General features: G+C 42.2%; 2 protein-coding genes across 5 annotated transcripts; one reads left to right on the forward strand and one right to left on the reverse strand.

The window, feature by feature from the left end:
* The first annotated feature begins 571 nt into the window (after window positions 1-571).
* epn3a (epsin 3a) lies at window positions 572-11181 on the forward strand. 3 transcript variants are annotated; one of them, XM_005940344.2, is made up of 11 exons: window positions 572-900; window positions 2615-3343; window positions 5052-5146; window positions 5728-5805; window positions 6282-6374; window positions 8091-8174; window positions 8299-8428; window positions 8612-8767; window positions 8889-8963; window positions 9056-9292; window positions 9792-11181. In XM_005940344.2, exons 2-11 carry the CDS (start codon window positions 2776-2778, stop codon window positions 10085-10087), a joined length of 1812 nt encoding a protein of 603 aa, XP_005940406.1. In that variant the 5' UTR covers window positions 572-900; window positions 2615-2775; the 3' UTR covers window positions 10088-11181. The 3 variants fall into 3 exon arrangements, with proteins under 3 accessions (XP_005940406.1, XP_014194882.1, XP_014194883.1); XM_014339396.2 differs by having other exon boundaries at window positions 8299-8404; XM_014339397.2 differs by lacking the exon at window positions 5728-5805.
* Window positions 10782-15012, reverse strand: arl16 (ADP-ribosylation factor-like 16). Of its 2 annotated transcripts, none has more exons than XM_005940305.3 (6): window positions 14821-15012; window positions 13346-13401; window positions 13150-13266; window positions 12938-13053; window positions 12652-12781; window positions 10782-10930 (listed from the first exon to the last, which is right to left on the reverse strand). In XM_005940305.3, exons 1-6 carry the CDS (start codon window positions 14894-14896, stop codon window positions 10928-10930), a joined length of 498 nt encoding a protein of 165 aa, XP_005940367.1. In that variant the 5' UTR covers window positions 14897-15012; the 3' UTR covers window positions 10782-10927. The 2 variants fall into 2 exon arrangements, with proteins under 2 accessions (XP_005940367.1, XP_005940365.1); XM_005940303.3 differs by having other exon boundaries at window positions 12590-12781.
* Window positions 15013-15069: the final 57 nt, after the last annotated feature.

Raw genomic sequence — 15069 nt, forward strand, 5'->3', positions numbered from 1 at the left:
AGACCCGCTGCTCTCTCGCCAGCAGCTTCTCCCTTTAGTTAGATAATCATTTTGCACTCACTGTATGTTCATACAGACACCCTCAGATTACACTGTGCATTTGTCTGAGTCCAAGCCAGAGTGAATACAGAGCAGATTGAGGTCTTAATGCACAAGGATGGGAGTTCAGACAAGAACCCATTAGTGGTAATAAATAAGTAAAGAGCAGAAATGCATGGAAGAAGCTGGTGGGAAGGAAGTGTAGTTCTTTGTACACTCCCCCATGGGAGAGCATGTTCACTCAAAAAGTGTTGCAGCGCTGACTTTCTGTGAAAAGATCTGTGCCTGGCTTAGATTATTTGTTCTTATCTCACAGTACAAAATTTTACATCGGTCTAGCTGTGTGTTTGCACCACTCGCAAATTACACACAGTTCTAGTTGTTTTAAGGTTGTGAATGTTTGTGGCAGAGAAAAAGAGAGATTCCTCAGCATGTGCTGTGATCACCTGCTTCAGTTACGACAGATGATTTTCCATCAGGCAGTGAAGGAGTTAAGTCTGACTCTGCATGCACCGAGCAGGCCTCCCTCCCTCCCCTTCTCTCCATCCATCCATTTTTACTGTGTGTGTTCGCGTGTTTATAGGGGGCTGTGCCATCTGCAGGCTCAGTGCCTGGATTTGTGATAAGCACACACAACTTAGTTTGATAACAAACTAAACAGCAGCTTCCGCCTCCGCGCCGTAGTTTGGGATTCTTACACAGTCCGTGCGCTTCTCGCTGACTGCTTTGGGCTTTAAATATCTTTCTCCACTAGTTCTTCTCTGTGCGACAGCTACGGGATATGCCGAGAGGCGGAGGCGTTTCTTATTCTACCCAAAGCTTCCCCAAGTTGGGACCCCACTGACGCGCTATGACATGAAGGTAAGAGGGAAAGTGGACACGGTGGAGACGATCTTTATGTTTTTCGTGGTTTCTTTTCGTTTTATCGGGGTTTTAACTTTTAAACTCGGAAACAAGGCTGAGTCACGGTCACATACTTCACCTACCCGATCATCGCATTTGACGCAATAATGGCCCCGGTCTTCCTAGTTTGGGACAGAAAGAGCATGCCAGGAAAAGAGCCGCGCTTTCCCCCAGCGGGTCAGTGATTTTTCTCACGGCTATAGCCCGCAGTGAAGAATACCTGGGCGGGTATGTAGGCCCGATCTGGGAGCAGTTTTATTTGGGGCGGGGGGTTGCGTCCTATAAGTGCAGATAGATCGCGTTCTTTTAATTTAAGCAGGACTTTTTTTCTTTCTTTTTTTTTTTTATTGTTTAAATCCTCCAAATTTGAAAATGGTCAAGTCAAGGTCAGAAATGGAAAATCAGTTGTGTTTTTGTGCGTGTTAATGTTTTGGGCCTGCCTCTCTTCCTGGCTGTACTTTGAGCTTTGTGATAATTAACGAAATCGAGGTGCCAAAATTTGACTTAAAAATAATTTATCGTCTTCATTTTGCCACATTAACAGAGGCAGAAATCTGTCCAGAGAGACTTTAACTGACTTCTGTTAAACATTTCTCCTCTGCTAGCCCTCATAAAACCACCTTTTCCTTTAAACTGACTTCCACTGACAGAAAGTTACAGGAAGAACGCATTTTCTCTTATTTTCTGGGCACAGCTATGTAGTTTCAAGAAGGGCCTAAGCAGTGAACCGGGCCTGCATTGATCACTGAACCTGCTGTTCTTTGAACCAGAAATAGACTCACTCACTCACTCCCTCTTATCCTGGTACAGTCAAAGGTAAATCTTTTGAGAGACAAAAGTAGCAGTGTGCTCATATTTCGTGTAACACAATAGATTTTCAAGCCTAATTTTTGCTGTTTTACTTCTTCTTCTTTTTTTTTTTTTGTAAGTCCCACTGATGTGATTGGGCTGTCACTCATCTTTGTACTCCTTTATGTGGGTGAGAGGAAGCTTATCAGTTAGCTTATGATTCCCCTGACTATGTAAGACAAAGCAATCCAAAGTTCAGGACAAAGTGACATGTACTGTAAGGCATAATTTTCTGTAACTGCTGCAGAAAAACATTTTGGTGATTCAGGCAGATAGACATATGCTTACATGTACAGGACACTGGGTGTTTCGTTAGTTATGGGAGGCCCACCACCGCTGTCATGATGATGTAACCAGGTCAGACCAGCAGGGGAGGTGGAGCCCCTCCCTTTTCTTATAATGCCCAACACCTGCAGATTAAACAGTAGTCCCAGATACAGTGAGTTTGGTATGACACAAAACTGTGCTTTTATTAGCAGCAAAAGTGACGAATGAAATAAGATATAGCAAATATTTGTCAAGCTGGTGGCTGCCCGCTTAGGAACAGTGCACTGCATGCCTTAAGCCATCGCCCATGTCTTCAAGTAAATTCGGGGAAAACCGAGATCAGGTGTTTTGTTTCACTTTGCTCAGAGGCGTGGAGTTATTTCTCTCCTTCCAAACACTAATAATGGGTGGGAAAACATGAGAGCTAGGCGAGCTCACTAATGCTGCTGATAATTGCAGACAGAAGATGATGTATAAGGAGTTATAAAGCTGACAAGTTATGTGAAATTCTTATTTTACATATGCATATGCTTAAATCATGTTTTTATTCTTCCAGAAGGAGCACACTTGTGGACACAGCTGAAGTCACCTTTAGGCCTTCCCTTTAACCGCATTTTTCCGTTAAGCTGAACAAGCCGTTTTCCTTTGAAGCAACACAGTGGGCTGGCCTGCTGCTGCTAGATTTTCTTCCTCTACCTGTTAAACACCGCTGCCATCATGCAGACATCATCGATCCGCCGCCAAATGAAAAACATGGTCAACAACTACACCGAGGCCGAGATAAAGGTTAGAGAGGCCACCTCCAACGACCCCTGGGGACCCTCCAGCTCGCTCATGGCTGAAATTGCAGATCTGACCTTCAATGTTGTGGCTTTCACCGAGGTTATGGGTATGGTCTGGAAGAGGCTTAATGATCACGGCAAAAACTGGAGGCATGTTTACAAGGCGCTCACGCTACTGGACTATTTAATCAAAACAGGGTCTGAGCGCGTAGCCAGGGATTGCCGGGACAACATATACAGCATTCAGACACTGAGAGACTTCCAGTACTTAGATCGAGATGGACGTGACCAGGGCCTCAATGTGAGGGAAAAGGCTAAACAGTTGGTGGCTCTGTTGAGGGATGAAGAAAAGCTAAAGAAGGAGCGAACCCAGGCACTGAAGACCAAAACACGCATGACAGGGGTCACAAGTAGCTTAGGTCCGAGTCCCTTACCTCCTCCTTACCCAGGATACCCGAGTGATGAGGGCGTCAGGTGCAGAAGCTCTCCTTCCTCCTTCCACTGTGAGTAGCAGGGGCTGTTGTGTAACTACAGACTATATATTACATTACTCAAAGCACACAGTGTTGAGTACTTGAATATTTCCTTTTGCACGGGAGCTGTCATTTTTCTGAATCACTCACATGGCAAGTCACAAGTTAAAATGGTCATGAGTTCATCTGATAAGTTCCCTGAACTCTTATGTGATGAAGTAAATCGAAACCTGTTTTCAAGGTAGTTTCGAAAACACTATTAGTTTTAATACTCACGCTCCACCTTTCCGAGCCTTGACATGCATAAACTGACTGCGATTTCGTTTCAGTTTTGCCCTCTTCACACTGTTGGGCATCTGCATTCCTTTGATTGTCTGGCAGCTAAACTGGATTTATGATAGAGAAGAGGCCCAATGTGTGGTTGTTTCACTCCAACACAGGTTTACAGCATGTTTGCTTGAGGTGATACTCTGTCATCTGCCACTTAAGTGTTTAGGTCATTAGATGGGCTGATGATATAAGACTGAAATTGTCAGTGTGCGACTGAGGAGAGATGGTATCACTGACTTCATCAGCTACAAGTGACAACTCTAACTGGAAAGCTAAATGCATCATTTATAAATGTGGTGTTATTGGTCTGTACTATACTTTGGCAAATGTGTGGTCTTTGTGGGGAATGTTGTTTAAAAAGGCCGTTAGTAATTTTGCCCTTGTGGTGTCTCAAGGGCAGATGTTTATCTTTTCATGTCTGTGGCTTGCTTCATGAGGGAAAAGTAAATACTGTATACCCGCAAGACGGTATATGACTGTATTTTCTTTCTTTCTTTTTTTTGTTCTACAGATTTTCCACCTAATACAAATTACTAGCATACTTTTCTGAGCAAGAATGAGTGCCAGCGGAAGCACATGGCCAGTGTCCAATTCCTAGCTCTGGTTCTGTGGTTCAGAGATACTATAAAAATAGCATGGTTTATTTGAAGGAGGCTTTCCTATCCATTCCAGAAATCATAGCAAGGAATTGGATAAAGAAACCCCAGATGATTTAGAAAGCCCCACCAGTCCTCTGTTGTTGTTTCTCTAGCTGATTTTAACTATAAAAAGGGGGGATATTTTGGTGATTTCCAGAAGATTCCATGATAATGATAATGATTAGTACCGTGGGAGGGGGTCACCAGGTTGTCAGCAGCTAATTGCTAGAAAGTATTCCAGCTCAGACTGGGGATATTGAGGGGCAGTGCGGTGGAAAAGATTGGTTTCCGAGACCTGACTTTTCCAGCGTGTGGCCTGCTTCCCTCTTTTAGCCCTGTGACCCACAGCCTGGCACCCAGACTGGTACGCTGCCAGCTCCCCCCGACCCCCTTCCCTATTCCCTCTCTCAAATCTGGACCTGAATCCTCCAACTGGCCCAGAGGATTCGGGGTAATAAGGTGGGCCCCACTCCAATCCATCCATTCCTCTCCCCCACCACCAGCCGAACTCTCCACACAGCCACACCATTGTTCTCAGTGCAGGCAGACTGTGGCAAGCAATGTGATCAAAGGCCCTTAACAACAGGCAATGGAAAATTAACATGCAAAAACAGTGCCAGCTCGTTTCTGACCTTAAAAATCACCCTAAAGTGTTTCTTTCTTGGCTTTGCATCCCCTTCCTCCCTCCATCTGTTGATGTTTCTCTCATCCTATGGCTCCCCATTCCTCCCTAAAACCCACTCCCCTCTGCTCTTTCTCTCCTCAACTAGCTCCAGACCTGGAACAAGCACGGCCAGCAACCAGTGGCGAAGAGGAGCTACAGCTGCAGCTGGCCCTGGCTATGAGCCGAGAAGAAAGTGAAAAGGTACAAAAACACACAACACACTCGCTCTTTCAGTGAGCACAAACCTTTCACGCTTACAGGCACATGCGCCAGACAGAAAGAGGCTTCTTCGCTTTGCTGTTGACATTTTATGCTGTAGTAAAACATTAAACAGCTGCCCCAGTGGTGAAGCGTTGCTTCTGACTGTGTATTTCCCAGAACTGTTGTCAGAAAATGATATCATCAGCTCAACCTCTGATGTAGCCAACAATGACCGAGCAGAGTGAGGAAGCTGGGAGCGAAAGAGTGAGAAGCCAGACAGAATGTGTGCATTGATCCACTCTCAAGCTTCCACAGCCTGCCCCGGTCTCCATGCCAAGGGCAGCTTTGCCCTCGGAGACTTCCTGCTTCAGCTCCTGTAGGAATATATTAGAGTGCATATCAGTTTCCACTTCAGCAATCAGACAAATCGGCTGTGATTTTTTTTTTTGATAAGAAATCCAAGGCATTTGATCTGTTTCTCTTCTTTCCAGCATAGCCTATCATTACAGCAAAATCAAGCATGCTTTTTTTTACCATTTTTTTGATTTGCCTTCCTCCAATTCCCTCATGTGTAACTCTAGCCACCTCCTCGAGTGGATATCGATGAGCAGACCCAGCTCCAGATCGCTATGAGCCTCAGCAAAGAGGAGGCCCACCAGGTACATGTATACTGGGAGGGATGCAGCTACCTTTGCATTTTTTCTTTGTCCCTTGGTTTAAACATTTAACCCAGTATCACATTCCAGTGTTTTTCCTTCACAGAAGCAACTGCATGCCTACTCACTTTCTCTCCTTCCTACAACTGAACTATCCCCCCTTCACTCACTCACTTTTGAACAGCAAAGAAATATGCAACTTTCTCTAAAAATTAACCAATTGTGGTTTCATCCTTTGTTTTTTCTTATACTAACCATAAGTTGTTTCCTCTGAGTACACTATAAGACACACATCTCAGGCTCTGACCTGGTGCTGCTGACCTTCTGGTGTGGTGCCAGGGAAGGGCAAAGGACTAGCTCCTTCACATTGATTGGGAAACCTGTTAAATTTGCTTGTGAAGTACTGTGAGGATGCCCAACTTTATTTCTGTTAAAAGGAAAGCTGACTGTAAATCCCTCCTTGGTTTACACTTTCACAGCCAGTCCAACGCGCTCCTGCTGCTGCCCTGGATATGGACGAGGAAACTCAGCTCCAGTTGGCCCTGAGCTTGAGCAAGGAGGAGCACCAGCAGGTAGAGTGTCCTGGGGAGTGGGTGAGAGGACTTGAACCATTTCCTAAGCACTTTTGAAATAGACAGTAAGAACTGTCGTGACATTTTTCACAAGTTATTTATAAAAAATGAAGGTGCAGGTGACCACACTTGTCACTTCAGTGTGAATTACAGTGCTGTGCAAAAGACTTGAGCCACCCCTCATTTCTGGCTTCTACAGAACCAGACTTCTTGTAACTGTTTTATTTTTTGAAGTTGTCTTAAGCCATAATTCTCCAGACTTTTTGGAGGTCTTTCAAAGCTTTTCCTTGGACATTGACTGTTTTTTCCACTCATTATTAAAGGATTTTTATTTTCTTGGCAGTGTTACGTGGCTTAAAAAAACAATCATTTAAGCAAAAAAAAAAAAGAACACAGACAACTTAGCAAAGAAGCAACTGTAATATTTTGTATATTTTGGCACTTCCAGTCTGTCACAAAAATCAAATTTTTTTTCCATTTTCTTTAGTTGAATCTATGAAAAGTACTAAAGATGACACGGTTTGACAAACCAAAAAGAATCATTTTGCACCAACAAGGTGATTCCCACAAAGCTATTAGCTAAAACTCGCCATATCTCAGCATGGTGTGCGGTGTGTTCATTATAAATTTAAGAAAATCAGACAAGTGGAGGACAAAAGAAGTGGAAGGACTAAAAAAGGAAATGGAAAGCATCTGAAAGTCATCCATCCATCTTCTTTTGCTTATCCAATTCAGAGTCATGGGTGGGCTGGAGCGTATCCCAACTGCCATAGGGCGAATGGTAGGGTGCACCCTGGGCAGGTCGCCAATGTGTCTCAGGGTTTATCATGTTCTTAAGAAACAGGAAAAACCCAGCAAAGAAAAACACAGTGGAACACTATTGGTCATGAATTAACCTCCACAGAGCCCACACCTCAACATTATTGTAACAGTGTGAGATCATCTTGACAGAGAACAGAAGTAAAGACAGCCAACATCCAAAGAAGAGAGAAAGAAAGCTGCTATATATGCTGTATTTCAAGCCATCTTATTCCACATCTTAAATAAATAAATCATAAATGAATACATTACTATTTTGCCTATTTCTTTATATCCCAGTGATATATAAGGAAATTAAATGTGGGTCAAAACTTTTGCACAATACTTTATTTATAATGTAAATTCAGACTTGCTTCCTGAACAGCTGAGGAGAATATTACCTGTTTAATTTCAGTCCTCTGTTACAACATAAGCCATTATATGATCAGTGCCACTTGTCCTAAATCATCCTTTCTCTCTGTATTTTGTTTTTTAATTATATTTTCCCCCATACAACCTTTACAGTACCTTATTGCCACACTTTCTGCTTCCTTTTCTTTGCCTTGTTTGAAAAAGTTGTATAACGTTCACTTTGTTGTATTATCTCGGCAACCTTTGGACCCCCGCTTCCTGTCTCACTCTCTTTGTCTCTTTCCTCCCCCTTTTTTACCCTCTCTGTCTACACTCCTATATAGTAACACAATAGAACTGCTCTGTTAGAGATCACAGGGATGCTCTGCTTTCTGTCCTCTCTTTGGCCAGGGAATTTTCTGGTTTCTGCCAACTGTGTACATATGTTGCATAGGAAAAATGCAAGCCATCTATTTTTCCTGTGCACCGTCACTGAATGAGAAATATAGTGTGATGTGACAATATGTGACCCGTAAAGGCTTACGTGTGTCTTTTATCTGTTGAAAGGAGCAGCTCAGCCGCCAAGGAGATGAGTCCCTGCTCCGGAAAGCTCTGGACGAGAGCAAACGTGAAATGGAGAAAAAAGGCGGGGTATGAAAGCTTGAAACATAAGCAGTAGTATATGACTATGAAAACATTCAATAATACTGTCAAAATATATGTTGAAATATAAACTTTTTCTGGTTTTGTTTTTTTCTTTGATGAATTTGGTCAGACGGCCTTTATGGACCTGGTAGATGTTTTCGCAGTACCCACAGATCTGCCTCCCAGTGACCATCGGTGGAATAATGCCTCACACCAGGCAGCTGCTGGGGCTGGAGGTACAGACCATTGGGACTCTTTCGGTGAGCCTTGAGTTGGCTTGGTCATGGTATATTATTTTAGATGGAATCGTATGAAGATGAAGAATCTTTTTTTTTTTTTTCTTTTTTTTTTTTCTTTTTACATGAAACTCTCTGCTTTTTGTACCTACAAAATAATTTGAACTGCTCACCGGCTAACACTCTTTTATTTGTGTGTTAATTAAGAAGGCAGCCGCGTTCCAAGAGCTGATTCTCCATGGATGGTACCTCCACCTTCAAATAGCCCTCCCCCACCGTGGGAACCTCCAGCCAACCCCTGGGATCCACCACAGGACAATGTCTCCAGCCTCAGTCCTGTATGGTCTTTGCCTGCAAATACAGGTGAGTGTTTTCACTTACAAGTAGGGTAACTAAAATAAAGACGTCACCTGGATATCTTAAAAACTACCTATGTTCCACAGAAAGTTAAATAGCATTTCTGTCATGTTTTTATCCTCGTCAGGAGCTGATCTGTTCACAGCGCCTTTAGGAAGATCAGCACCTACAGAACCTGCTCCCCGAACTCTAAGTCCCTCAGGTAAACAATACACTATCTGCTATTCTTGTTCTACTTTTTGTACGTTGGTTCCACTTGCAGTCTTACTTGTCTTTCTACTTTTCTGCTGACAGATGCTGATCTGTTTGATGACGCTATGGATGGTGGTCAGGTGAACGGGGCTAGTGGGCGAGAGGACAGCCCTGAGCTTTTTGACCTTTCTCGTCTTCGAGAAAGCCTGAATGACCCCAGCTCTCGAACATGCCGGACACCCGAGTCCTTCCTGGACCCTTCGGCAGCTTCCTTGGTGAACTTGGACAGCTTGATCCCAGGAAACCCATCAGCCATGAACAAGAACCCGTTTTTATCAGGTATGTTTTGTATTATTGACTGCAGGTGCAGTCATTGCACTTTGTTATTGGACATACAGAGTAGTTAAAACATTGTATTCAAATCAGCCAGGTGCTGGTTGTGCATAAGATGAGCACAACCACCACCTGGCAGTGTTAATCATTTACCAGTGTGTGCCATGTACTGGTAAATGCAGGCGAGTGATAATCTGCTGCCATGTAACGACTGCAGTAAAACCCCCACGTGCAGAGTGCTAGATATTTCCATTTTTCCATTTATCCTTGCTGGTATCTGTTTTTTGTGATCTCCAGTTGGTTTGTGAATGAGAATTAAAGTTTTTTTTGTTCCTGCCTTTTAAATCTCAGATGAGTTTTGGGAACAGTGTGTGCTTGAAACTGTAGCGTCATGAGAGACATAAAGAGGTCATTGACTCATCAGGTTCAAGGCTCAGTTTTAGAAAAAATAAACTTTGAACAGGTGTTAAAAGTAGACTTTTTCTCTTTATTTCTTTTCACATAGGCCTGAATGCTCCTTCACCCAGCAATCCATTCCAAGCAGATCAGCCGAAACTAAGTCTAAATCAAATGGGCACCGGCTCCGCCTTGACGGCTCCCCATGCCACTTCTCTTCCATACAGTGCCTCCTTGCCGCTGCCTACAAATCATCCGGGTGCCAGCATCCCGTCGTCACATACTCACCCCACCCATCCTGGACTGGACTTGCCAGTGAGGCTCCCTGAGCCCTTGTTGCCTTTCTCTTCAGCAAGTGCTCAGGGATCACAGGCCGCACAGAGCAGTCAAAACCCCTTCTTATGAGGACAAACTAAACCGGAAAAAATATTTTAGAAAAATGGAAATTCACTAAATTGTCCTCTTGAACTATTGCTCTAACTGCACACCAAACTACAGCCCAATGGACTTGTATGAAAAACCTATTCTTAGTTGTTTTTATATTCTTGTAATGCACAATAACCTTTAGGTAGACGCAAGCTGAATCTGCTCTTCACTGCAGCAACATATCCTGCTCCTCTTTTAATGAACAGACTACAACAGAGATAACACCTTATTTTATTTTTATTTTTTTAAATCTAACTACTAAGTGTCAAGTACAATTTCAAGGTCATACCCTACAATGTAGAAACAAAAGGTCTGATAATATTTTGCTGTCAACAAACTAAGCTGTAAGTAGAGGGAAGATGCATTACAGGTTTAGGTGGTCACTGCTGATTACACATTCTCGGTATGTGCACATCTACCTGTTCGCTGCTTGAAGTACTGCATCATACTGGTATATGGCTGGAACAGAGCTGGTGGGGGAAAATCAGTGTATACCAGTCTGCTATTGTGAAATTCAAGTGGCGAATGAAGTAATAGTTTGGGAGGACTGTGAGCAAATAATTCATATGAAGTAACCTTAGAAAATGTATGAATATGAGTTTATTCATTGCTTGCAAACCACTGACTTCACCAAATATAGGAGTGTATTTACAACACTGCTCAGTTCTTCACATGGGTTTATTCACTTGCATTTACTCATTTCCCTTGGTATCAATACATGCCACATGAAATCATGACGACTCCGTATCACTGTCTCATAAGCAGTTTGCGCCCCCTGCTGGTAGTGAAGTCAGCAATATTACCTCTTCTTACATTGCATCACTACCAGAATAAACAGAAAAAAGTGACAATAAGCCAAAAAAGAAACACAAAACTGCTCCTCTCAATTAAAACATAACATCCACATACACTGAAAACAAAGTTCATACACAAAATCCAAATTTCATTAAGAAAAAAAAAACATATACAAAGATAAATACTGAATGCCTTACATGAGAAAATATTCTGTAAAATCTTCATAAAGTTCTATAAGAGTTGTTACTCGTTTTTTATATTAAATCTGAAGTGAAAGAGCTTTTTTTTTTTAAATTTCAGACAGAGTTCACGTGATTTACAGCCATGGAAAACAGCCATAACAGAAAACAGGAACTCTTATAAGTGACAGTATCAATCAGGAATACCCCAGATTCCCACTCTGCGTCGACTAACAAATGCATGAAAGTAAGACCTTTACAAATGAGACAATCATTTGAGCCTGTTATACTATCACTTCGTCCTCTTCACTCTGCCTAATGTACAGTTATGTCTTTGTGCTACCAAAGATAAACACTCTTACACGAGAAACACACCATGAAAACCTCAACAGAGTAGCATATAAGCTGATAAAGACCAAAAGGCAGAACATTTTTTGTATAAACAGTATCACTATTATAAGATACAAATACAGAAACTGGCACGCACGCACACACAGTCACTGGCCACTTTATTAAGTATACCTCACTAGTTCAGGGTTGGACCCATTTTTCCTTCAGAGCTGTTTTAATTCTATTTAACAAGGTGCTAGAAACATTCCTTGGATTTTGGTCCATACTGACTTGACAGTCTTATGTATTTGCTGCAGATCTGTCATATGCACAACCATGGTGTGAGTTTGCACCAGACTTTGAAGGTGCTCCACTGGATTGATATCTGGTGACTCTTGTGGCCATTTGAGTACAGTGAACTGATTGTCAAGTTCATGACTGGAGCTTTGTGACATACTGCGTTATCCTGCTGGGTGCAGGGTACCAAGAAAATATCCGGCACACCATTACACCACTACCAGCCTGATCCTCTGATATAAGGCAGCGTGGATCTATACTTTCATTTTATTTATGCCAAATTGTAACAATACCATCCAAATTGCCGGGAGAAACTTACACTCACTGGACCAGGCAACATTTTTCAATTCTTTGATGTCTAACTTTGGTTAGCCTGTGCAAACTATAGCCTGTTTCCTGTTCTTAGCCCCTCTGGTCTCCTTTTCCTCTGACCATCTACAACAGGGGTGTCAAACTCAAATACACAGTGGGCCAAAATTCAAAACTGGAACAAAGTCGCGGGCTAACGTTAATATTTACTGAAATATATTTATTCCTCCAGATATAAGAATGAATCTTTTCTTATGGACTCAAACACATTTTGCTGAAAAACTGAATATGGAACAAGCACAGCTTAATACTAAACAATATATATATTAGCTGTATAATACCAGTAGGCCAGCTCTAATAGTAATTTGGTATGGCTTCGCGGGCCAAATGTAATTAGGCTGCGGGCCAAATTTGGCCCGCGGGCCAGAGTTTGACACCTATGATCTACAACAACAAGGCCAGAGAACTCGGTTCAGCAGATCATCTTTACCATGTTTCAATGCTTAAACTAATTCAGTTACTGGTATGTTATTAGCTGATTAGATATTTGCATGAAAGCGTAATTGTGTACCTAATGAAGTAATCAGTAAGCGTATGTCACTTGACTGTGACGGACTCCAGCCAGCTCATCACCTCTTTAAGTCCCTCTCCAGATCTGGCACTGACTTCCAGTGTTGTGATTGGCTGAGTCGCAGATGCAACAATGTCATCCATCCTGAACAGTGACTTTATCTCTATAAGGCTCATAGTGCAAGGCATGTCCCTGGGAGAAAATATAAAATTGGAAAAGAAAATCAAAAATTTCCTAGTGGTATTATTAGCTTTCCTTATTACATACAAATCGCATTAAACCTGCTAGAGATCCTGTACAATATGGTAAAACACTAATAGAGACTGATGTGTATTCTACGAGTGTCACCTCTTGTTGAAGAGAATAAGCACAGAGGCCTTGCTCAGAGGCTCAGCTGACAGTACTGACAGCAACTGGATACAGGAGGAGGATATCTGAGCAATGTTGGCCGAATCCACCATGAACTATGGAGAAACAAAAGAAATCTACTCAAGTACTTCAATTTAGTAAACCCATATTGAATATTACAAATATAAACAGCATGTATACAAAGATCATACAATGACAGAGGAGCAGTCTTTGAAGTAACTGGGCCATATAGGGCCCATGCAGCCTCCCAGCTCTCTCACAGTCACCTTCTTCTTCTTCACGGTTAGATCTGTCAGATTGGTTCCTACCTACAAAGAATGAAGACTGGAGATGGAGAACTTACATGGATAAGGTGTCAGAGACTTTGAACTGTCCATTAGTACTTACTGTGGGAAGAGTTGAAGGTGGTGTCCCCAATTCATCTAAACCATGTACGATAAACTGTAAATGAAATCTGATAGGAAAATCGACTGGAGACAGCATTGCTATCAGCTTTAAAGAAAAACATTTTGAAATGTTTACGCAATATTTTATGAGCTATGAAAGTAGAACTTGAATATTTGTTATGAGTAAGGTTGGTGATGTCACAGCTGAGAGACTACTGTTGACTTGTCACCTCACAAATGAAATCACGTCATCTGTTCAGATGACAGTTTATTAATAATCCACCAATTTGGGCTAAGTTTATATGCGATGGGCCCCATGCATGTAATCTAGGCAACTGGAGGATAGTGTTTAACTTGTGCTGTTGCAGATCACTTCCCTTTCAATCTCTGAAATAGCTATGTGAACGAGAACTGCCTCCAGATAAATACTGGAAAAACCAAAGGGCTGGTGGTGAACGTCCACAGGCACAAATATCCTTCACCACTTACGAAATGGAGAATGTGGACTATATCAAAAAAAATGCTATTTACCGAAAAGGACAGAGCAGGCTGTATCTGGTAAGTATGCCAAGGACTTTTGAAGTGCAGGAGAAGCTCCTGAAGACTCTGTGATTCCAACAGCTATCTGTAATGGTGCTGGTCTGTTGGGGCAGCAGTATCTCTACTGGGGACAAAAAGAATTGAAACAGGTAGACCAAGAGTGCCAACGTGATGCCCTCTTGACCCAGTGGAGGTAGTAAGTGACAGGTAGCATGGTAGCTAAACACATCCCACCCCATGCAGGACACTCTTACAGCACTGAGCAGCTTCTTCAGCGTCAGCCTGCTGGACCCACGGTGTGTAAAGGAGCAATATTGGAGGTCTTTCCATCCAGCAGAGCCGCAGCAGTAAAACACATGTATACTTACACATGCACACATTGGGGACTGATAAATCACAGTGTGCAACTGTTTTCAACACTCCATCTTCTATTAGCATCATCTGGGGCTCTGTTTTTTTGCTTCTAGGCATCTAAAGATGTTATTTTATTTTATCACTGCGCCATATATGTACACACATTTAAATTATACTTCGTCTATCTTGTACATGTTTCCTATTGTTTTATATAATTATAATTGTTATTATCCACTTTCTGACCATTGACAATTTCACATTACAGTACAGCACTAATTTCTGCTGTAATGTGAATTTCCAAACTATTGGACTAATAAGGGCTACCAAAGCTTAAATATTGTAATAATAATCTCTCTTACAGATCTTATTATGAAAATGAATTTGTACACATACCGATGCAAAATAAAATAACACTGGGTATCGACATTTGGCAATTGGGAAAGACGATATACAAACCCTGGTCGTCCATTACGTAGCAACTTAAGTACTACACAAGCTCATACGCTAAATTAGTTAGCTAATTAAGCTATTTGGTAGTATTTCCTTTTACGTCAAAGAAATTCACATGGCCACAAAGGATATTTTGTAGACGTTTGAGCAACAACGTCTTTCCAACACCGGTCGCTCCGAGGAGTAAACACATTTCTTTGCTGGTCATGCCGGTTTTTCCGCAGAACCATAGTTAAACTCGTAGCGTATAGCTGTAGCCTCACTTGGCACCATGGCGACGTTCACGTGACCGGACAAACGTCGCAACTATTGGGCAAAGTAGAAATCAATCAACCCAGACTTGTTTATGATTGGCTACTACTCAATCATTATTTACATAAC

The sequence above is a fragment of the Haplochromis burtoni genome, unplaced genomic scaffold (assembly GCF_018398535.1).
Source record: "Haplochromis burtoni strain Fernald_Lab_line unplaced genomic scaffold, NCSU_Asbu1 Contig_290, whole genome shotgun sequence".
Lineage (NCBI taxonomy): Eukaryota > Metazoa > Chordata > Actinopteri > Cichliformes > Cichlidae > Haplochromis > Haplochromis burtoni.